This window comes from Penicillium cosmopolitanum, assembly GCF_028827165.1.
Source record: "Penicillium cosmopolitanum strain IBT 29677 chromosome Unknown utg000003l:1.0-3747932.0:1.0-3751027.0, whole genome shotgun sequence".
In the NCBI taxonomy this organism is placed as follows: domain Eukaryota; kingdom Fungi; phylum Ascomycota; class Eurotiomycetes; order Eurotiales; family Aspergillaceae; genus Penicillium; species Penicillium cosmopolitanum.
In genome coordinates, this window is record NW_026622673.1 from 1759786 (window position 1) to 1781884 (window position 22099).

At 49.2% G+C, this 22099-nt stretch overlaps 10 protein-coding genes across 10 annotated transcripts; 6 read left to right on the plus strand and 4 right to left on the minus strand.

The window, feature by feature from the left end:
* Positions 1 to 805: 805 nt before the first annotated feature.
* On the plus strand, positions 806 to 2687 carry N7509_000703 (putative nucleotide-sugar transporter; the record flags this gene model as incomplete). Its single annotated transcript, XM_056625340.1, has 2 exons — positions 806 to 1200; positions 1409 to 2687. 2 exons carry the CDS (start codon positions 806 to 808, stop codon positions 2685 to 2687), a joined length of 1674 nt encoding a protein of 557 aa, XP_056493922.1.
* A 1033-nt stretch (positions 2688 to 3720) lies between these two features.
* On the minus strand, positions 3721 to 5212 carry N7509_000704 (DNA-(apurinic or apyrimidinic site) lyase APN1; the record flags this gene model as incomplete). Its single annotated transcript, XM_056625341.1, has 5 exons — positions 3721 to 4210; positions 4264 to 4398; positions 4460 to 4579; positions 4642 to 4678; positions 4735 to 5212. 5 exons carry the CDS (start codon positions 5210 to 5212, stop codon positions 3721 to 3723), a joined length of 1260 nt encoding a protein of 419 aa, XP_056493923.1.
* A 524-nt stretch (positions 5213 to 5736) lies between these two features.
* Positions 5737 to 9571, plus strand: N7509_000705 (putative checkpoint protein kinase (SldA); the record flags this gene model as incomplete). Its single annotated transcript, XM_056625342.1, has 3 exons — positions 5737 to 6732; positions 6840 to 7275; positions 7341 to 9571. 3 exons carry the CDS (start codon positions 5737 to 5739, stop codon positions 9569 to 9571), a joined length of 3663 nt encoding a protein of 1220 aa, XP_056493924.1.
* A 252-nt stretch (positions 9572 to 9823) lies between these two features.
* On the minus strand, positions 9824 to 11388 carry N7509_000706 (NAD(P)/FAD-dependent oxidoreductase; the record flags this gene model as incomplete). The annotated part of the gene is made up of 3 exons (XM_056625343.1): positions 9824 to 10056; positions 10173 to 10749; positions 10840 to 11388. The coding sequence occupies 3 exons, from the start codon at positions 11386 to 11388 to the stop codon at positions 9824 to 9826; spliced, it is 1359 nt and encodes a 452-aa protein (XP_056493925.1).
* A 619-nt stretch (positions 11389 to 12007) lies between these two features.
* Positions 12008 to 12417, minus strand: N7509_000707 (uncharacterized protein; the record flags this gene model as incomplete). Its single annotated transcript, XM_056625344.1, has 2 exons — positions 12008 to 12199; positions 12367 to 12417. The coding sequence occupies 2 exons, from the start codon at positions 12415 to 12417 to the stop codon at positions 12008 to 12010; spliced, it is 243 nt and encodes an 80-aa protein (XP_056493926.1).
* Positions 12418 to 12771: 354 nt separating this feature from the next.
* Positions 12772 to 13862, minus strand: N7509_000708 (putative short-chain dehydrogenase/reductase family protein; the record flags this gene model as incomplete). Its single annotated transcript, XM_056625345.1, has 2 exons — positions 12772 to 12892; positions 12958 to 13862. The coding sequence occupies 2 exons, from the start codon at positions 13860 to 13862 to the stop codon at positions 12772 to 12774; spliced, it is 1026 nt and encodes a 341-aa protein (XP_056493927.1).
* A 1600-nt stretch (positions 13863 to 15462) lies between these two features.
* Positions 15463 to 16135, plus strand: N7509_000709 (uncharacterized protein; the record flags this gene model as incomplete). The annotated part of the gene is made up of 2 exons (XM_056625346.1): positions 15463 to 15528; positions 15890 to 16135. 2 exons carry the CDS (start codon positions 15463 to 15465, stop codon positions 16133 to 16135), a joined length of 312 nt encoding a protein of 103 aa, XP_056493928.1.
* A 1246-nt stretch (positions 16136 to 17381) lies between these two features.
* N7509_000710 (uncharacterized protein) lies at positions 17382 to 17822 on the plus strand (the record flags this gene model as incomplete). Its single annotated transcript, XM_056625347.1, has 1 exon — positions 17382 to 17822. One exon carries the CDS (start codon positions 17382 to 17384, stop codon positions 17820 to 17822), a length of 441 nt encoding a protein of 146 aa, XP_056493929.1.
* A 578-nt stretch (positions 17823 to 18400) lies between these two features.
* N7509_000711 (alpha methylacyl-CoA racemase) lies at positions 18401 to 20253 on the plus strand (the record flags this gene model as incomplete). The annotated part of the gene is made up of 2 exons (XM_056625348.1): positions 18401 to 19333; positions 19468 to 20253. The coding sequence occupies 2 exons, from the start codon at positions 18401 to 18403 to the stop codon at positions 20251 to 20253; spliced, it is 1719 nt and encodes a 572-aa protein (XP_056493930.1).
* A 402-nt stretch (positions 20254 to 20655) lies between these two features.
* On the plus strand, positions 20656 to 20849 carry N7509_000712 (uncharacterized protein; the record flags this gene model as incomplete). The annotated part of the gene is given in 2 exon segments (XM_056625349.1): positions 20656 to 20684; positions 20699 to 20849. The coding sequence occupies 2 exon segments, from the start codon at positions 20656 to 20658 to the stop codon at positions 20847 to 20849; spliced, it is 180 nt and encodes a 59-aa protein (XP_056493931.1).
* Between the last annotated feature and the right edge of the window lie 1250 nt (positions 20850 to 22099).

A 22099-nucleotide genomic window follows, 5' to 3' on the forward strand; every position in this document is an offset into this window, starting at 1 on the left:
TTATGGAAGAAGACTCCTATAAAGGTATGTATGCCCACGAGCTCGGGTTGTTCGTTTGCCAAGGTCCGTGAATCTCGGTCAAAATCACCAGGATGTGCTAGCGGATGCAAGTTTTTGTTTATCGTGTGACCTCGGACAGACAGCGGTTTCAAGAAGAGCCACCGGTTGACCCAGTGTAATTTCGCAGATTGATTCTCGACACTATGCAGCAAATTGCGGTTGATATAGCTCAGCACCTCCGCTCATAAGGTACTAACTAACCCCGGCCGTAGCAAGCACCAGATATCAGGGTCACCGGAAGTCATAGTCCACCAATAAACCGCACTGGCAAGGTCAAGCTGACCTCCCTTAGGACCCCGGATCGACCGGATTGTGGATCTTGGGTGGAAAGCCCAAGTGGATCGAGTGGCGACCAGTTAGAAAGGAGGAGAAGTTAGAGGGGGAAAATGGGAAAGGAAAAAAGGAAAAGGGAAAACAGGCCAGGCGTGACCAATCCACCGCCCAAAGGAACTTGCGGGCAGCAACGAAGCCCCCCCGTGGCACCCCGTGACCGCCTCTCCTTACTCTTTTCTCTTCCAAGCCTGACTTCACTCACTCCATCCTCGTGCTTTTTGATCAACTGATCACTTGACCCTATATTTCGGAGGAGGGGTCTTACGCTCTACAGCTTCTCAACTTAACCTCGTCTACCGAAATTCCTCTCCTTTAGTCGCACCCTCCATGGGGCAAACACAAACACCTCGCGCCCCCGTCCCTTTCCTTCCGATCCGCGTCTAACCCTGGAATCTACACATACATACACACAATGGGGTTATCAGCCGCAACCCATCATCGACGGCGGAGCTCGGTGCTCACGGGTAATACCCCTGTCCGATCACAGCCGAGTGCATCAGAGCGAAGGGATGACAGTCTTCGGCCGCTCGGAGATAGGTGGGATGAACAGGAGCCTTTGACCGCAGAAGACACCGATGCGTCGGACCTCTCGTCCTCTGCAATCGAAACGCGTGAACTGACCGAGATGAGCTCGGATGATGATCAATACGATGAGGAGACTGGCCTTACCACTTCTCAAAAACGCCAGCGCCGGCGCCGGCGCAGACAACGCCGTAAGCTCGATGCCCGCATCGCAGACACCAAATCATCGCGATATGCCATCTTCCAGCTGGGTCTGGCCGATCGCAATGTCCTCGCAAGCTCCTGGTGAATGTCGGTCTCATTCTGATGTGGTATTTCTTCTCGTTATCCATCTCCATAGTAAGTACACCTTGCGCATCACATGCCGACTGTCGGCACATGGTAAATCTCAACCGAAACCATCAAACTAACCAACCAACTTCACTTCACAGTATAACAAGTGGATGTTCTCCGAAAGCGACGTCGTTTTTCCCTTCCCTCTTTTCACAACTAGCTTACACATGGCTGTCCAATTCACATTGGCGGCTATCTTGCTTTGGATCTTCCCGTCATTACGACCCCAACACCCTCCGGAGTCCCTCGCCAATTCCCCCGTCGAAGGATTGAAGGACTCCGAACCGGTCATGACCAAGTTCTTCTACTTCACCCGCCTCGTGCCCTGCGGTGCCGCGACATCCCTCGACATCGGACTCGGCAACATGTCTCTCAAGTTCATCTCCCTCACCTTCCTCACCATGTGTAAATCTTCCGCACTCGCTTTCGTTCTTATCTTTGCTTTCCTTTTCCGTCTCGAGTCACCCTCCTTCAAGTTGATAATAGTCATCGCCACAATGACGATTGGTGTGGTGATGATGGTTGCTGGTGAAACTGCATTCAACGCGCTCGGCTTCGGCCTCGTCATTGCTTCGGCCTTCTTTTCTGGCTTCCGATGGGGTCTGACACAAATCCTTCTTCTGCGTCATCCGGCCACTTCGAATCCATTTTCCACACTCTTCCTTCTCACGCCTGTGATGTTTTTCTCTCTTATTACAATTGCGCTTACTGTCGAGGGTCCTGTGGAAATTCACAAAGGCTACCTCACCCTCGCTGAGAAACACGGTAACTTGCTTGGCGCTGCCCTACTGGTTTTCCCGGGTGTTCTTGCTTTCTGCATGATTTCATCCGAATTTGCATTGTTGAAGCGCTCTTCTGTTGTCACTTTGAGCATTTGCGGCATATTCAAGGAAGTGGTGACGATTAGTGCCGCGGGGGTCATCTTCCACGATCAGCTTACACCCGTCAATATGGCTGGTCTCGGCATCACCATCGGTAGTATCGCGACTTATAATTACATGAAAATCTCCCGGATGCGCAGTGAGGCAGCAAGGGATTCTTGGAGCCGGGACGGAACTCCCGACTCTGATACCGATGATGGCGATCTCACTGGTCCGGAGAACGGTGATTACCGTCAGGTCGCAGACGAAGAGGCCGATATCATCTCTCCTTCTCCCGCTGGCCAGCTCAACGATGATCTGCAGGCTTCTCCGGCTGGTGATAACCGGCGCTCGTTCCGCGTTCGCGCTAGCGGTGCCATGCACGGGCTCAGCGTCTCCACCACTATCCCCGAAGATGATGGACCTCCATCGCCTCTCAAATCCGCCCCTCCTACAATTTCTACGATGGCTGAGGCTGGATTCAATTCGCAGCTTCCCCTGCCAGACCGGGACGATTCACCCGGAGTTCACTCCGCTTCATCCGTCTCACCAGTCCGGAGCCAAACTCCGCACCATTAAAACATTTCTCTTCTCATGATACCAACTTACTTTACTTCATTCATCTATATACCATATTATAATGGTACTTTTTTACTTCCCTTTTCTTTTTGTGACGGTAGCTACCAGCACCGGTTTCTCCCCTTTTTATTTGTGGACAGGGAGTCGACGACTCTTTTTGACGAGGAAGGTCGCATCGTTTTGCTGACCGCTGCATGCTGTTGATATCTCATGTAAACGCTGACTTGGGTCTTACGGAGCAATGTGTGTCTTTTGGGGGGATGGTTGTTAGAAGGCAGGCGGGGTCTTTGGTGTCTTCTTTGCATGGAGGCTGTTGCAATGGAATCATTTATCTGAGCGGCGGTTTGATTGATACCAATTGGAATTCCCTTTTCTCGGGAGGGCTAATATGCCCCTACGTTCATCTTGACAGTATTCAATTCTATTGCACTCGTGGCACCTCCACTGTAGAAATTAAGTACCGTACTAGTATTGCAACTACAGTTGCGTTGCAAAAATTTGAAACCCCATATTGCCCACCATGATTTACCGCCAACTAATGGGAAACTAGTAGCTACCTGAGATGGAATAGATTGGCCTATCTATTCCATCTCAGGTAGCTACTAGTTCGTGATTTGAAGGCGGAGACAAGAACAGTCAACATGCGGTTTTAAACTTTTACAACGCAACTGGATTCAAATATTGTGATAAACGACCTGGACTTTGATCATCCAATTTAATCCTTCTTCCCCCCACCCTTCATCATATCCACCAATCTCGTCTGCTTCCCTTTCCCCTTCCCCTTTGCCTCCTTTCTCTTCTCGGTCTCCAACTTCCTCTCGTACTGCTCCATCTGCGTCTTCCTCATCTCAACCCCCTCATCAGCCAATTTCCTCTCCAGTTCTTTGAACTCTTCCCCTCAGCATCCATCCCAATAAGCGACTCAAGCAACTTGATCTCCCGGGCCCAGACACCAGGATCAGGCACCGTAGCCGCAGACGCACCAGCCGGCCTCTTCGAATTCTTCTTCTTGGCACCGCCTTCTTCGTCGTCATCACCCCCCCTCAGTCCGGTCAATGGGCGTTTCCAAGACCATGGGCATATCCTGAAACCTCTCCTCATTCATAACATTATGGAAAGCGCGCAGACCAAGGAATCCAGTCCCGATATTCGCGTGTAGATCGCGCTTACTCCCCTTCGGCGCTTTGGAGTCATTCAGATGCAAAGCGCGCAAGAACTGAATCCCAATCAACTCGTCAAACTCAGCAAGGAAGGCCTTGAAACCTTCTGGGGTGACGAGGTCGTAACCGGCTGCGAAACTGTGACATGTGTCGATGCAGATACCGATGCGGGAGTGGTGCTCCTTTGGAATTAGAGCGAGGAGGTCTTTGAATTCGGAGAGGAAGCCGCCGATTGTGTTTCCGTGGCCACACATGGTTTCTAACACGGGGATCACGGTGGTTGTTTCCTTTATTGCGGATGTTAGGGCCCCTGCGAGTCGGGATAGGGCTTCTGGGAGGGGTTCTCCGTTTGTGCTTCCCGGGCTGGGTGGTGTTAGTGATGGTCATACAGTGGGGTGTTGGGGGTAAGGGCTTACTGGAAGTTGTATAGTTTTATCCCGAGAGCTTCGCAGCGACGGAGATCGTCGACGAAGGAGGTGTAGGCTTGTTTGGCTTTGGTTTTGTCCGGTTGGGCTAGATTGACGAGGTAGGACCCGTGAGGCAGGACGTATCTGGTAGATGTGTTAGTCTGAGGTTTTGATCAAATTCGGAGGTTCCGAATTTAGAGCTTACTTGGCGGCGTCATAGTTCTTCTCGGTGCAAAGCTTGTGGAACTGATCCCGGTGCTCGTCCTGAAGAGGCGGGTTGTCCCATTTTCTTTGGGATTTCAAGAAAAGGGCAAATGCGTTGCCGCTGGTTTGATTGTTAACTTTGGCACCCGTCATAATTTTGCGGGATCATGAATGATGACTTACCCAATCTGCTCACTATTGTGGATTGAGTTGAAAACACCTGCTCGAGGATTTGGTTAATATCTTATTTCTACAGCACCAGAGAGGAGAACTTACCCTTTGCAGCACTGACATGAGCACCAACGAACATTCGCAGACCCGGTGTTCGGGGAGCCAGAGGCATGGCTTCGGCGTCCTTTTCTTCTTTGGTCTTCTTTCCTCGTTTGGCAGGCGTTGCTTTCTTTGCGGGGGTATTTGCAGCCTTAGCCTTGGGTTTGCTGATAGGCTCTTCTTCTTCTACCTTTGGAGCTTGGTCTCCGCCGTTAGACTTGATGGCAGTCGGAGGTTCCGTATCATCAGCCTCTTCCTTTTTGACCGAAGATCTCGCCGGCAGTTTCTTGGCTCGTGAGGCCTTTGGTTTGACCTCGGGCTCTGATTCTTCTTCCGAAGAGGCCTCTTTCAAGCTGACTCGCGACTTTTGGCGTTTTGTTCGTCTCAATGGGGAATTTTCTGGGGTTCCATTGCTCAGGTTTCTCTTGTGGCCTCCCTTGGGTGCCGTGATGGGTTCTTCCTCATCTGGATGAGAGACACACATTGTACAAGACTGCCCTGGAGGTCAATCGATTGTAGAGATGCCAATGGCAGTGGTGTCGAATGGAGACGATTCCAGTTGGCTATCAGATGACTGGTGGATCTCCAAGCTGATTGGAGGTTCAGCGGGAGGGGCAATGTCGTCAGGCCTGGCTTCGATCGTGTTGAACACAATTTGTCAAAGGTGGTCTGAGCAGCACAAGTGGTGGAAAGTGTATACCCGTATTAAACTGAAGATATTCAGCCAAGCTATATCAAATCACCTGACAGTCTTTCCACCGGTGGCTCCTTCCATGTGCTGAACATGCTGAACACTCGCACCTGCCCTTTTGTGATGTCACGTGTTGATCACCGGGGTAACTCTCACGTGATGTTTATCGATAACCCAAACGGTCCAGCTTGTCCACTTTGGGAAGGCACAAGTGCAGCCCCTCCGAACTCGACAATCGACGACAATCAACGACAATTATTTCCTCGACCCTCGACCCTCGACACTCACTCCAGGGAGCTCCCGCAGGTCTCGGAATCATGGCCGCCGCCGACGACCTAATCGACTTCGACATCATCGAGGCTCAGAAGGAAAACGTCCAATCTCTGCCCGGTGGTCGATCAGCCCGACAGCTTGCCCAAATATTTTCTGCGGGCAGCAACAGTGACAAACTCCCAGCACCGTCACCAAACGATACAAGGACAATCAATGGCGCAATTCGTCAAGAATACGAGACAGAACTTGAGGTTATTGGAGAATCAGACGATCCCCTCGATGTTTACGACCGCTATGTGAAATGGACCCTCAATGCCTACCCCTCGGCCCAAGCCACCCCCGAGTCTGGCCTCCTGCCATTACTTGAACGAGCCACAAAGTCATTCCTCTCATCCTCCCACTACAAGAACGACCCCCGATATCTTCGACTGTGGCTACACTACATCCGATTGTTCTCCGATGCCCCGCGCGAAACATTTGCCTTCCTAGCGCGGCATCACATTGGTGAGGGTCTGGCTCTGTTCTACGAGGAGTTTGCTGCATGGCTCGAGGGCGCTGGACGCTGGAATCAGGCGGATGAAGTTTATAGACTCGGTATGGACCGCGAAGCCCGACCCGCCGAACGGTTACTCCGCAAATACAGCGAATTTCAACAACGATACGAAGCTCGCCCACAAGACGCCGGTCCTTCCTCCCCCGCTCTTCCAGCTGTTCGTCCAGCTCTGGCTGCTAAAACGGACCCATTTGCTCTCTCGGATGCCTCTGCTGATCCGCAAGCTTCACGACCATCACCCACAGCTGCCGCCCCGAAGACGAAATCCGGGAAGGCCAAAATGGCCATTTTCTCGGATGCCGACGTTGGGGAATCTAGCCAACCTGCCACCAGTGGTGGGCCAACGAAGGGGTGGGATAGTATTGGATCAATTCGAGAACGCAAGAAGGAAAACGAGGTGGAGGCAAAGCCGTGGGTTGGAGAAACATTGAAGGCTGGAGGAAAGAAATCAGGGCCAAGTCAGAAAATGGCCATTTTCAGAGACGAGGTGAGTTCGCAATTTCACGTTGCCTATCCCTTTTCAGACCTTCCATATATTTACGATCACAGGACTAATTGCTGGCTTAAACCTATGTGCTTCGATTGTGTATACAGTCCAATCCAATTTCACCTCCTAAAGATGAGAAAGCTCCCAAACAAATTCCGGAACATCATGTAAGGGAAGCGGTAAACCCACGAACCGGTCGGCGCGAGCGTGTCTTTGTCGACCTGGAAGCAGTATATCCCGATTATCGGAACCCGGCGCATGAGATGAGCTTTGAAGAACTTAGGGCGATGAAGCGCGGTTGGATGGGTATGGATTGGCGACGCCAAAAGGAGCCCCTGCAGCAAATCTCGGGCAACTCTGTAGGAGCTGAATCCCAACCAATTAACTTCAAAGATGCAAGGCCCGAGGACGATTTACCAGAACAACCAGACGAAAAATTAACAATTTATGGGCAGCAATCCCACTCTGGAGAACGAGAGGGGCACGCTGAACACAAATCTGGGAAACCCAAAAAGTTCAAAGAGCAGGGGAATACTCAGACCGGTGAGCAAAGACTATCGATATCCATTTCCAATGTTTCGTGAATCTATTGACTGACCATCACGTAGTCAAAATGAAATTTGACTCGCCCTCAAATTCCAAGGTCCGACGGAAGAGTACTCGGGAGCCCACAATGACCATGCATACTCGTGCTGCGACCGATGAGATCTACGACATGTTCAGTCAACCCTTGAAGGCGGAAGAGGAAGATGCGGCAGATAGCTTGTACGGTAGTGACTATGACGACGATGACTGTGATAGCACTGGTACTGGTCGCATCTCAGCAGCCTCGAGTGACTTTGGAGACGAAGAAACACAAACCTTCCACAGGTCGCTTGATGATACTGGATACGCTGACACTACACGGGCTGAGAGTGTTGTAGGCTATGATTGGACCGAGTTCACGGCTAGGGATGTCCCTGGTGTTGAGGGGGCTGATGTTACCTCCCACTCCGTTGTCAGCGAGGAAGATGTGTATGGATCACAGCATGGCACTCCAGAAAAGGAACGATTTGTACCACGAATGCCCGCTGATTACAACGCACCGTGCGGGACATATCGAGATCCTGCCATCATGGCCCAGAACCGACTGCCATTCATGACTCCGATTGTTGAGCGTACAGAAAGCTCTATTTCTATGACGGCTGCTCGGAACACTATATATAATGCAAAGACCCCCTCGAAGGCACGGACACCATCTGGAGTTCCTCAGATGGGTGATCTATTGCTCTCCAGCCCCGTCGGAGCTCCGACGCCATACCATGGTGATAACACTGTTACCTCCGTGGCCGATGCACCTTTTAGTCCCACTGCTTTCAAGGCACTGGCTCCCAGGTCACGTCGAAGGGAAGCAATCATCCGCGACGTGCAATGCAATCCAACCGACAAAGGAATTCGCAACACCATTTTGAATGCCCTGGAACCCCAACTTGCAACATACGCTGGTTACCATGGACATACGAAAGACAGTAACTATGCGTCCATGATTCAGAAATTCCTCAGGGCTCATAGCCGGAAATCAAGAGCTGCCGATGATGATGGCCTTGATACGCCGGTTCTGGAATTTCCAGGTGCGGAGCGAAGCTACCTCATCCGCCGAGAGCTGGGGGCGGGCGCTTATGCGCCAGTTTACTTGGCGGAGAGCATCGAGAGTGAAGAGCCATACAACTCGGATGAAGAAGACACAAACCCGAGCAGCTTAGCGAGCAAGGTGAGCCCATATGATAAACCACGACACCCATTCGAAGCCGTCAAGGTCGAAAATGGACCCTCAAGCGCTTGGGAATTTTATATGATTCGCGCCGCATACGAACGCCTACATCAATCACCGGGTCACGTCCGTGCAACGGATAGCGTTGTCCGCGCTCACGAACTTCACGTCCACCAACGCGAAAGTTTCCTAGTCGAAGACTACCGGGGTCAAGGCACAATTCTTGACCTAGTCAACATAGTCCGCAACGAGCACAGCTCTGACGGTGGTCTCGAAGAATCACTCGCAATGTTCTTCTCCATTGAACTATTTCGCACTATTGAAGGCCTCCACGCGAACGGGATTTTACACGGCGACATCAAAGCAGACAATTGTCTCGTCCGTCTAGATGAACCAAACGCAGACTCGCCCCCAAGCAAATCACTTTCCCTTCTCGACCTCGATGCTGATACCGATGATGATGACGAAGACGATGAGTCAAGACCCAAACGCCGAGACACAATCCACTACTCGCCCAACGGCCTGCACGGCTGGGCAGACAAGGGCCTGTCACTGATCGACTTCGGCCGCGGGATAGACATGCACGCGTTCCAACCAAACGTTCAATTCATCGCAGATTGGGAAGTTGGCACACACGAATGCAACGAAATCCGCGAGACCCGACCCTGGACCCATCAGATCGATTTATATGGTATCGCGGGTACAATCCATGTGCTACTTTTTGGCAAATACATCGAGTCCACTCGCGTTCGCACTAGTAGTGGGACCACCGGCGGGCCAGAACCACCAATTTACCGAATCCGCGAGTCGTTGAAGCGGTACTGGGATCGGGAATTGTGGTCTGATGTTTTCGATTTACTTCTCAATCCCGCCTCTGAGCGTTGGGTCGCGATGGAGCGCGAAGACCGGGGGAATCTTGTTGAGAATGAGGACGGCGCTGTGTTGCCGGTCTTGGCTTCTATGCGTTTTGTCAGACGTAAGATGGAGGATTGGTTGGTTGCGAATGCGGAGAAGAAGGGTCTTGCCTTGCAGTTGAGGAAGATTGAGGCTATCCTTGCTAATCATAAGAAGAAGCTGGAGCGTTCTTGATTCGTCTCTTTTTTGTGTTGTGCTGTGCTGTGCTATGTTTTCGGCTACGTTGAGCCCTTGCTGGATTCCCCGTCATGTTTTATGAACCATCTATACCCATACTCCCCACCCCGATATCTCTTCTGTGGCTAGACTCTCGTTGAATCAGTCAGCCCTACCTTTCTGTCTATACTTTTTTTAATAGTAGATATCTTTCTTTCTTCTTTATATAATTGTTCCTACTTCTCAATCCACCTGGAGCTACATCTACTCCTATTCAAGAATATCATCATAAACCGGATCTAGTCGAGCACTCGATGTCTCAAACAATCTCGGCAGACCTGTTTCGCCGAAAGAGACCGACTTCAGTGCCATCTCCGCAACAGCCTTCCCGGATAGAAAAACCACAGGCATACCATGCCCATTGAACCCAGCGGCAATTAGCTGTCCGGGTTTACCTGGAACCTCTCCAACATGAGGCAATGAGTCGGCACTATATCCCATCACTATTCATCTCACATTCGTTAGCCTCAATTCTTACTTCACCAGCACACACCAATGGCACCACTGTCCAAAAAAGCGAGAGCAAGATTAGAGGTAAGAAAGAAAGAAAGAAACATACCACCAGTCCAAATATGCTTAACCTCCGCCCGACTATCCTCCCAACCAAAAAAGGTCCGCTGCATATACCCATCAAAGTACGTATCCGCCTTTCCAATCAACCCCCCATCATCAGAATTCCCATACCACTCCCCCAAATCATCCTTAAAAATATACGAAGCCCCACCAACAATAATCGACCCATCATGTCGGGAAATCTGATAAATGAACGCGCCCGGGCCGTGTCGAATGGCATATGTCTCGGGTAAGCGCCGATACGGGGCGCCGGGTCCCGGCTCAATTGCAGTACAGAGGCCCTTGCATGGAATGATGGCTTTCGAGTACTGCGGTGCCACGGCGCTGGTAAATGCGTTCGTGGCGAGAATGATTTTGCGCGCGTGGATTGTTCCTCGGGAGGTCGTTACGGGCCAGAATCCTTCTGCTGTTTGGGTTTCTCCTATTGATAGGACCGGCGTGTGGGTTTGGAGATTTAGACCTCTGGATACGGCTAGACGTATTAGGTGGGTGATTAGTTTGTAGGGCCATAGGTGGCCGGCGGAGAAGCTGAAGCCGCCTTTTGCGTCTCGGACGTGGGCTTTCTTTTTGATTTGTTAGTATTTTGTTCTCTTTTTTGAGGGAGGAAGGGAGGTTCGGATATGAATAGAATTATTGGAAAGTGTGTCGCTTACTTCCTGTGCCTCTGTCTCAGACAAATATTCCACATCATCCATGAAATCGAGATTCTGCGCTCGGAGATATTCCACAAATTCCTTCTTCCGCTGCAACTCCCCTTCGTCTAGATAGATATCCAGAGATCTGGTGAAGGTGAGTTCGCAGTCAATTTCTTCTCTCGCGACTAGGTCCGTTATCTCCTTGATATGCGATATTTCGAATCGAACAACTTCAACCGCAGCTTCTAGTCCATACCGCTCGAGATATTTGGACGTGATTGAATAAAGATCCGGTCTCAGATGACCCCCATTGCGACCCGTGGCTCCGGAGCATAGTTCTCGGGCCTCGAGAAGAACAACACTTGGCGGGGTGGCAGCTTGGTTTTCTGGGAAAAGATGATATGCGGCAGATGCACCGGCATAACCCCCGCCGATTATTAGGATGTCTGTCTCGGATGGGAGGTTGGGCGTTGTCTGGTGAGTGTCTAGTGGGTGGAGCGATGTCCGCCAGAATGGTTTTGTGGAGCCTGTTGGAGGCTGGGGGAAATGGTTTTTGCTTTCTGCCATGGTGATATGTTCCAAAATATGTGGGCGAGGGTTTCGAGAAGGTATTGGGGAATAAGATGGGTTGTTGGGGGTTGTGTGTTGGAGATTGGTCGGGGTAGTCCGAGTCGGGGTTTTATCTACCGCGGCCGAGGTGCGGGGCGATCTCGGAGAATGTGAATGGCTGATATTGTAAGAGGTGTATCTATGGTGAGTGCATTTTGGTAGGATCTAGAGAAATTTCGATGTTTAGAGTTAAGGATTAAACTCGGCATCTGCAATTTGAGAGACACTGGGACTCAGAGGTGATCGTACACTCCGACTACAGAGCGACCCAACGCCGATGCGACTGGTTTCTCCTCGTAGAGGTCACATCAAGAATATCCATAGTATAGAAATAGTTGAACAACAAAGGGGTATGATTCGACTCTGAGTCGTGTGATTGGGGAATCTTGTTGTTTTGAAGTAAATGATTATTGGGGCCTTGGGCTTCCGGCTCTCAGGTGTGGGATCAGAGTGTTTGAATGTCGCCGACTATCATTCTTGTCTGTAGAATGAGATTCATAACGTGAATTTATCAAAGGACTAGTATCCCAGGGTTAATTTATGTCTCGAGGTAAAGTCGGCTATATTTTATGGAATATCACATACAGCAGCATTCGGGGCACATCCCGGCCTGTAATTCCCGGGCGCAAGCTTCGATTTGCTCCAGACTCTGAAATACGATAGTACCAGTTGGGCGAGAGGGTAGCATTTCGGCGGTTGGGGTGATTGTGGTGGTGATGGTGGTTGTGGTGGTGCTGGCGGAATCCGCCAGGGCAGACGGCACGCAGAGCTATAAATTGTCGAATTAGCCATGAATCCCATTCGTTGTCAGAATATAGAGGCTCTGAATATGACTTGAAACAAACTCAGGTCGACCGGGTAGGCGTTGAAAGAAGTGTCCAGTACATACCCCAACTCCACGTAAAAATATGCATTGGAATGGAATGAATCACTTACCATGAATAGAAGTGGAGCGAGGCTACTCGGAGACCAATTCGGGGGAGCCATTGACGGTGCTTGGTTGCTGATGGGCGTGAGGAAGAGAGAAGAGAGAAGAGAGAAGAGAGAAGAAAGTGAACTTGAACTTGAATGTTTCAATTTTGGGGGAGACTTTCGCTTCGTCGCTCCTTCCTTTTTATCACCAGAACCAAGAATCAGCACTTTCCCGGTTTGGTGCTGGATGCTTACCCGAAGGTAGTAAGAAGTAAGTAGTAAGTAGTAAGGTACTACCCTACCTTAGGTACGCGGGAGACAGCTAAGGTAAGCTAAGGTTGCCCTAAAATATGCGTTGACATTCTAAACTCATGATAATAAATAGCAAACGGGGATTCGATTTCTGGCTGGCTGGAATCTTGGCTGATCCTACTTTGCCAGAGACTCCAAAATCCCATTAACATTCACAAAACTGAGCTCCTCCAGGGTTTCCTGCCAAAGTCTTTCCTTGATATTCTCCCCCTCCACGGTGTAAAGCAAAGGAGGATATCTGTATTTTGAGTGAGTAAATCAACTGCCCTATTTAATTTTCTTGTAAATGTTCAATCCACTCACGGTGCAATCCCCCAATTCATCAATATACATCCATGCGACTCCTTTCCTTTGGTGATAGCGGCATCCAGATATGTGGTAGCTCCAAGCTTCATGCTTCGTCCGGTTGTAACCTTCAGCAAATAAAGCATGAATCTGATAGCCGCCGGTGCTTCGCGCTGCAGAGATGTCCCTTTAACAAATCCCGGTTCCACACAATTAACCACCACGTCATCGGCCGATACCAAGTCTGTAAGTTTCCAGAGGAACAGTAGACCCAGATATTTCGATGTCGGGTAGATGTCGACCCCATCAAAGGTCTTTTCATCATCGAATGCCTTTAATAGCGGTATTTTGTCCTTTTGAGCAAATTTTGCTGTCAAAGATAGCATGCTCGTCACAATGGTTAATCGGCCAGGTGAACCAGTGGGAGACTTGCTCTTCAGAAGAGGGAGGAGGAGAATCGACAAAAACATTGTGGAGAGAAAATTGACTTGCATGGTCTCCTCGTGCCCGGTGCTTGCAAGCCTGAAGGTTGAGTTGGCTATCCCCGCATTCAAAATGGCGATGTCCAGTCGTGGTAGTTTTCCTTCGATCTGAGATGCGAATGCTTGGATCGAGTCATAGGAAGACATATCCAGTAGCCAGACCTCAATCTTAGCATTGGGGTATTGTTTTCTCAGGTGTATGGCCGCATCCTCGCCTTTTCTCAGCGAGCGAACTGCGATTATGAGCTGCGATAGCTTATAGGATAGAAGTTGATTTGCACATTCGAGCCCAAGACCAGTGTTAGCTCCTGTCACGATCGCAACTTTCCCAGAAAGATCGGTGTCCTTCGAAACGTATTGCGCTTTGGAATAGAATTGGTTTGTGATGAATTGATTTGGGAAAAATGGCGTGGTAGAGGGTGGCAATTCTTTTGAGGACATGATGTTCGAGCAGTAAAATGAGATGGGTTGAAAATTTAATAAATTTCCAACTCAGTTCGACAGGGCACAATTTATAAGATCATGACATGGCGGAGTTAAGAATACATCCGCGACTTGCTGTACTCAGTCTCCAATACTCCGTACATTGACATCTTTCATGGGGTTCGGGTCTCGACTTTCGAAAGGTATCATCAATCTATTCTACCCAGACCTCACATTTGAGCCAATCATATGCTGTATTCGCACGCCAAACCGGAATAGGCATACAATATCGTGCATTAGCGCGACTATATCGGGATTGGCGTCTTGGAACCATCTCGGTCGCCCCATCGCGAAACATGATTCTGTCAAGATTCCCTTTCCGCGCCAAACAATAGAAAGCAACTTCTGAAGGATTCAATACCACCCTCAAGGTCCGAGGCGTTCGGGTTCGGAATTAACGGAGACATTACTAGTCCACGGTCGATATGGACACTCCCAAAAATAAAGAATGTTTAGTTGTTCCCGGCCATGAGTTACATCTCACGATACAGGTTGTAAATTGGCAAAACCCCTCATAGCAAGTTAGGAAATGAGACATATGATTTTCTCAATTATCAGGCATTGTGTGCTCCCATGGTCAAGCTATATGTTCGTCCGGGAAGATAGTAACTACTACCTAGATGCGCGGGAGTCGGGAGCCGGGAAAAAAGTCCCATACCTGTTTTTTTTAAATCCTGAATGAATGAAGGTCACGCCAAAAAATAGCAAAAAGGCAAAAACATACAACAGCAGGGATTCGCATGTGGTCACCCACCATACTACTAACCTGCCGGCGTGTGGCTAAAATACAGTTAGTAGTCGGGTGGGTGCCGCCCGGGTGAGAATGGGGTGAGCGCCGCTTTAGCGTCGTGCGACTCGGGTGATTAGGGTGAGTGCGCAATAGACAGGGTGAGAAGCAGGGTGAGAACGGGTAAGAATCACGCCCTGACATACGACCACCGCACTGACCCCTTTAGCTGGGTAGAGCTTGAGTATTATTGGGCTAACTGCCTTCCCCTGAAATACTTAGTCTCTTAGCAGCTGTACGCCACTATAATATTTGTAATGGTTACTAAGTTGTCAGGCTAGAGACCTGTGACTAGGCAAGGAATCGGACGGATAGCGAAGGGGTTTATTGGTCGTCGATACATAGACTGATTGTCGAAGAGATCAAGAATCCTGAATGTTTGTGTGATCTTAAATACACTAGGGTTCGGGTGGGCCTCGATATGCAGGCGTCTCGAACGGGATTCGACCCCGAATCGACCTCGAAAGTCCGGGGTATCGTATACTCGAATCCCGTGACAATTCATCCTCCCTTTCTAGAGATGGTCGACTCGACCATCAACAAAGGTTAGATTTAGATCAAACAATCCAAACTCAGTGGCGTCCCCTCGATTAAAGACTCTCCGTCTGTTCCGCTTTGGGTGCGTTTGCATGTCAATACAAACAAAGCAATATGATCTTTTTGGTACCTTCGAGGTGAAGGCTTCCTTCTTCTAATCCTCAACTCTTACTTCCTTCTATCTTCAACTTTTTCAACCTCCGAGTTTTCATCTTCGTTTTGATATCCTCTATTATGTCAACTGCTGCTCCGGCTTCTGCTGCTGCTGCTGCAGGTCCCTCTGGCGGTACTAGAGATACCGTAAGTCGAGGAAGTTGTACTAAAGGCAAAGGTTGTGCTGGAGGTAGGACTGGTGGTAATAGAGCATCTGGTAGAGGATCTAGCCCAGTAAGTATTGTCAGTACTACTCTCGGTTCTCGCCCTCTTTATGATCAAATCCCCCGTCCTTCCTTTGCGTTCTGTATAAAGTGTATTGCGGAGGCAGCTCTTCGCCCTCCTGTAGGTACTGTTGCTGTGATCAAGTATGATTGGGACTGTGTAAATTCGGTTTCCTGCTTTCTCTGTAAGAAGGATAGCAATAACCCTTCTGGTTTATATTCGATTCGATACTGATTTTCTTTAGATTCCTCGTAGGGTCTATAGCGATTCCTACCAGCTTTAGTTGATCTTCGCTTGGGCTCGTGAAGTCAAGGCTGGCGGTACTGTTGCTGTGGTTCCCAGAGGTGCTGTGCCTGCATGGGGTGCAGAGAGCAAGAATACGGCTGTGACGGGATCTGTTCGGCTCTTGGTATTCTTTCGCAAGGTGATCTTAGTTCATCTTTCCGAACATAATCTGTACTTTAACGTCAAGAATACCAATGAGGCCGTAGCTGCTTATACTGGACTTCCTATTCCTCTTTATCTTTGAGTTCCGGTATTAGTATCAGCAAATTATCTTTATCTCAGTTGTTCTATAGCTTAAGGAGGGAGACAGAGAAGACATTATACAGTCTTGAATACTTTTCTGGTAATATAATACGATACACCTATACACTGATCTTTGTAAGGGTACGAAAAGATCTGATTCGTTAGAGAGATAGCTTCTTTTCTTTAGCTTTAAAGCAGAGGTTCTTTATTAGAAGAAATATAAGAGTTCTAACTTTGAAGTCTTTAGGCTTATACTTTTTATTGTATAACTCTGCTGTATTTTCTGTACGATGTAAAGCTTTTTTGTAGCCTCTTTACAGATATTTTGAAGGTAAAGTATCTGTTCTTTGATGCTTAGGGCTTCTTTCTTAAGTGTTTCTTTTAGTATTCAGACTTAGAAGTTAGGATTATATTCTAGCAGTATATAGAAAGAGGTCTTATTAGTTAATATATTTATAGTATTATTATATACAAACTGTACTCTCTTGAGAAGTTAAGCCTAATTTAATTACTCTCTATTAATAAAATACCTAAGATAATCTTCTAGAACTTAGTTAAGTCTTTCTATCTACTATTAGTTTAAGAGTAGAATACTGTAGAAAATTATAGTTTAATCTTTAAATAGTAACAGAGTTATAACCAGAATCTGCTTATAAAGATAGGGTCTCTTTGCACTAAAAATGGGGAACCAGTGGGTTCCCAAATGGGTTATAAAATTCGACCCAAAACCCATTATGGGTTGGGTTGGGTTGGGTTGGGTCATGGTTGGTGTGGGTTGTGGCGATGTCTAGTTATATAAAATGAAATACCTATAGTCAGAGTAGGAAAAACTAGTTATAGTCAGAAACCAGGATAGTAGGGTGAATACTACCTATACTTAAAGAGTCCCTCACCACTATACCGTCAGACTTACTGTACCAGGTTCCTTGGGTTAGGGCTTGCTGGATGTTCCGCTGACCAAGTACTAAACTGGGGACTGGTAGGAGCCAATGCCTTATCAATCAATTGGTAAGTGCCATGTTTCCCGTGGCTAGTGGCGGAATGAGCTTACCGGAAGAGGGAAAAGTATCCACCTGAAACCCCGTTATCGGCGGGATTGGGGTTGATGGTGAACAATACAAATCACAGATAAATGCCCAGGTGAAGATGACCAGATCAAACCAACTTCCCGACCATATTTCTTGCATGAAATTCTCGTGAGCGAAATCGAGACAAGTCAACTTTGCCACCCCCTCTCGCTATTCACCATGTCAAAGATACAGAAGAAGCCACCAAGCCCCCTCATCCTTCCCCCTTCCTATGCAATGATTACTCCCTCAGAATCTTTCGACGATCCTGCCCGCGGTGAAGTCACCTGGCATACTCTCATTAGCGCTCCGAATACAGAAACCTCCGATCTTAGCGTTGGGATCGCAAGCTGCCCACCTAAGACAGGCCAGCTTTGTGCTCATCGTCACGACCAAGCGGAAGTATACCACATTCTTGAAGGAGAAGGAGAGATCACGATCGACGGTATCTCGACAGATGTCATTGCCGGTAGCACAGTCTTCATCCCTGGAAATGCAGAGCACAAAATCGTGAATCGAGGGAACGAATGGCTACGGTGGTTCTATGTTTTCGCCGAGGGGTCATTTGAGAATGTCATTTATCGATTTTCGGGACAGAATGGACAGGAGGGCCAGGCATGAATTCAATCTGCATTCAACGCGAGTAAATTAGCTGGCAGTGCGAAATTGAAATATGTTTTGACAATGAGAGTCCCAAGTATGAGCAGTTAATTATTGGTTACACTACCGTCTAGGTAAACATCAACAAGACAAGGTATCTGTTTGTACAACACAACTTGATGTGCGAGGAGGCAGGTCACAGCTCTTTAGCGCCCACTGGGCCCGTACTATCATAGACTTGATTTTTCTCTTTTCCCTTTTCATGTCGATCTTCATGTGATGTGATCGTGACTTCATACGCCTTCTAGTGCAAAAGGTTAGGTAAAGGGTACTAAGTGTGGAACAGTGACCATGCTGGCACGAGGGCTCCATACCGGACCACCCGGACCGGGCCCACATAGTCATACTCTATTCGTTGGATGAGAGGTGTGCCGGACAAGGTGCCTGCCTCGCCACGATATAAAAAAGCCCAAGCGGTTCTGGTTTTCAGATGTATCATGAGTTTGCGGATGTGAAACCTCAAATTTGCATTCTCAGTTCTTTTGTTTCCCGATTTCTCGAATCATTCCTTGCTCTAAAAACACTCCGACTCTGCAGCCATGACCCAGATAGTCTCTGGGGCCGACTTCTACGGACCCGGATCATGGATTGACTCGGAAGCTCTCCCGGTTCCTGAAGATGCAAAGAGGCTCATGCAGATACTGGCAAATTCCACGCCGGGCTTCACAAAGGATCCAGTGGCCTTGAACTCAGTCACATTCACGGGGTCTCCAGAGACAATCATCCCCGGTCCCTTGAAATCTGCTGTCATCGCCGGAGCCCTTCATGCCTTGGCCGGCATAGTTGCGAACGAGATCCTGGAAATAAGGGATGGACAAGATCCCACGCGTGGTGTCAGCGTCGACACCGATCACGCGGCCATCTGGCTGGGAAGCCTCGGCATGACCAAGCGGAACGGCCAGGCCGTGCGTGAGATTGCCAAGGAGGGCAAGCTGGGTTCCATCTTCCCCAAGGATCTGGAGAAAGACACGTTCGCGACACCGCTCAGGCTACGAGCAACGGCAAGTTACGAGACCAAAGACCCCGGCGTTTGGTATCAACTGCACGGGTCCCTCGACGCGGACCCGACGTTGCGGCTGATTGGCCTGGACCCGGCGACACAATGCGACAGTAACGATAAGGCAGTCAAGACCATCGCTGAGCACGTCCGTAGGTACAGTGCCAACGAGCTGGAGATGATGTACGTGTCTCGGGGCCTCTGCGGCAGCATCTGCTACACGCCGGCCGGATGGTGCGAAACGCGCATGGCTCAGGACCTTGACAGGCATCCTCTGATCAATTATTCACAGCAGACCCATGCCGTCCCCACGCCTGCCATACCCCTGAGCATATTCTCTGATAAGCGACCCCTCGCTGGGATCAAGGTCGTTGAGCTGGTTCGTGTCATTGCAGGTCCTGTCATCGGGACGACCTTGGCTGCTTTTGGGGCTGATGTCATTCGCGTCAACTGCGGACGCCTCCCAGACTTTAACGTGAGTCACTCAACTCATTTCATCCCCTCTGCCCCGTCTATTTATCTTACCAGGGATACCCTATTCTCTTCTTTCTGGATCACCTGTTGCATCTGCAGTCCGACAGAGCGCATGCTAACGTAAGCTCATGGCAGTCACTCCAATTAACGCTCAACGCTGGTGTGCGAACAGTGGATGTTGATCTTGCCAAGGATGAAGACGTCGAAAGATTGTGGGCCCTCATCCAGGACGCAGATGTCTTTGTCCAAGGTTATCGGCCCGGTGTGATCGCCCGGAAAGGTCTTAGTCTCCACAGCCTTCTTGAGATGGCAGGCAAGCGGGGGAAGGGTATTGTTTACGTGGAGGAGAATTGCTACGGGCCCGACGGTACCATGGCCGAGCGGCCTGGCTGGCAACAGGTCGCCGATGCAGCCTCCGGATGCTCATACGTGACGGGGCGAAGTCTCGGCCACACGGATGGCACGTGTGTCCTGCCTGCGCTGCCCGTCCCGGACATGCTGACCGGATTGATCGGGGCTATCGGCACCATGATGGCCATCAGAGACCGCACAAAGCAGGGAGGATCGTACCACGTCTTCGCCTCGCTGATGGCCGCGGCCTCTCTCCACCTTAAGCCCGAACTGGGACTGTACGCTCCGACTGTCGTCCAGAAGTGCACTGAAAAGTTCAAATGGGACGAGATGGGTCCTGATCTGTTTGTGCTCGAACTGCTGGACGTGGCTCTCAAAGGGTGGAAGGATGTTATGCCCGCGTTCTTTGCAAATGACTCTCAGTATACGACGAGATTGAAAGGTGATTGGGGCGATTTCGAGCTGCTAAAACCGGTCGCGAAACTGGCCAGCGTCGAGGCCTCGCCGCACCATACCACGGCGCCTGAGCCAAACTGCTACCGTCCAAGCGATGCAGTCTCGTGGCTATAACGATGTCGGCGTTCTTTTCCATAGAAAGACCTTTATTGACCCAAATGAACATATCATGGCTTGAGATTTTTCATCGTGAATCGAGATCTTCATGCTTAGAGTTACCTATTGAACATAGTTGATTACAGCCAGACTTCCTAGAGGGCATCTCCACCATCTCTAAGAATCTTCCACCTACTGACAAAAAGGGGAAAATAAAGGTGATTGTACCATGCATATTACGTAGGCAAAGAAAGACAACGACCAAAAAATCCGAAATCCTGTTTTGAGACTAATTTCGTCGTCTATCTTAATGACAAGCTCCTCCATCTGGTGTCCCGTTTCCATGTCTTCGAGGTTGCCCAACACGCTAACCGTTCTTCTGATAACTGGTCGGATGGCCTTCTGACCGAGAGATTGACCATGCCCTTGGACTTCTTCGAAATCCCACGGTTGTTCCCTCCAGTTTGGCATTCAAAAAATCGGCAGACATGGTCCCATTCGTCCTTGGCGAGACGGCCATCACAGATGACAACACCAGGCTTGAGCAGCTTGGCGCCCTTGTTGGCCACATCACCACCAACGCCATTGACCATGACCTCGATGAAAAGACTTGAAGAGCAAAGCTACTTGCACAATTCTGCATCCCAATTTTGGGCTTTGTAGATCACTCATGCCCTTGGTGCCCATGACAACCTTGTACATTTTTTTATGGCTGCCAGCGGAGCTCGACTTGACCACCCCACCAACCCTTGCCTCCGCAATCGTTCACCAAGGCCACAGAAGTTGGTAGCCAATCATACGCCGAGCTGCGAACAGACAGGCCAATGAGAAGGCACGTCACGTATTGTAGCACTAGATTCCATATCTACGGCAGTGCGCGGCGGCCCATAAGGGCCATCGCTCGTATGCCTATCTAGGACTGGTGCGATTGGACTTTTCAACTGGTGAGTCCTATTTCAGATTGAAGCACTCAGGCCTTAGATCTTCAAAGCCGCCATATTTACTACGGTATCAGTAAGAGAAACAATTGAATATATCAGTAGATGAGTTTATCTATTCATGTTAATAAAAATGAGATTAATGAATAGAAAGAGGTAGAACATTTGAAGATAAGAAGACTTAAGGTACATATAAAGGACTGATCTAGGGGCTCCTGATCGGCCCTCTAATATGTGGGTAATTCTATTACGTACATATAGTAAGTAAGTACTAAAGTCTTCCTGAAGCTATCTTAAACGAAATAAAAATACAAATTAGAACCTGATAAGGCTATGAGAATTTATGTTTAGATTAATTATTAAGATATTCTTATTATGTAGTATTTGACCACCATATGTAACGGAGAATAGTAATAGAAATGCAGGGTATACCTGGTAGTTTGGCAGTGGAGCGCGGGAGACTAACATACATAGTATATTTTAATAATTGTACAGGTGGTGGGTCCCAAACAGGCATGCGAGCGATGGCCATTATGGGCCGCCGCGCACTGCCGAATATATGGAATCTAGTGCTACAATACGTGACGTGCCTTCTCACATCATGTTATATGCTTTCTTCAAACCAATTCTGGTCACAGTAAGTACCCTTTTCAAGAAGACACGTCATGCCCCGCGTTCTTCATACTCCCCCTCCGGGGTCGGGTGGCCAGGTGGGGGTAGCCGGACCGTCTCCATACATACTCCACTGTAGTGGGGACGGTCCGTGTCCGAAGTACTGTCACCCCGGATCCTGGGTGGATGGGGAGACGAAAACCGTGGGGAAATCGTACAGTGCTTTGCTCTGAACGTGATGGGACTAGGCCCTGTGAACGTAAGCTTCTGTTTGGCTGTGTACTAGCGTTATGGACACAGCAGAGGGCCTTACA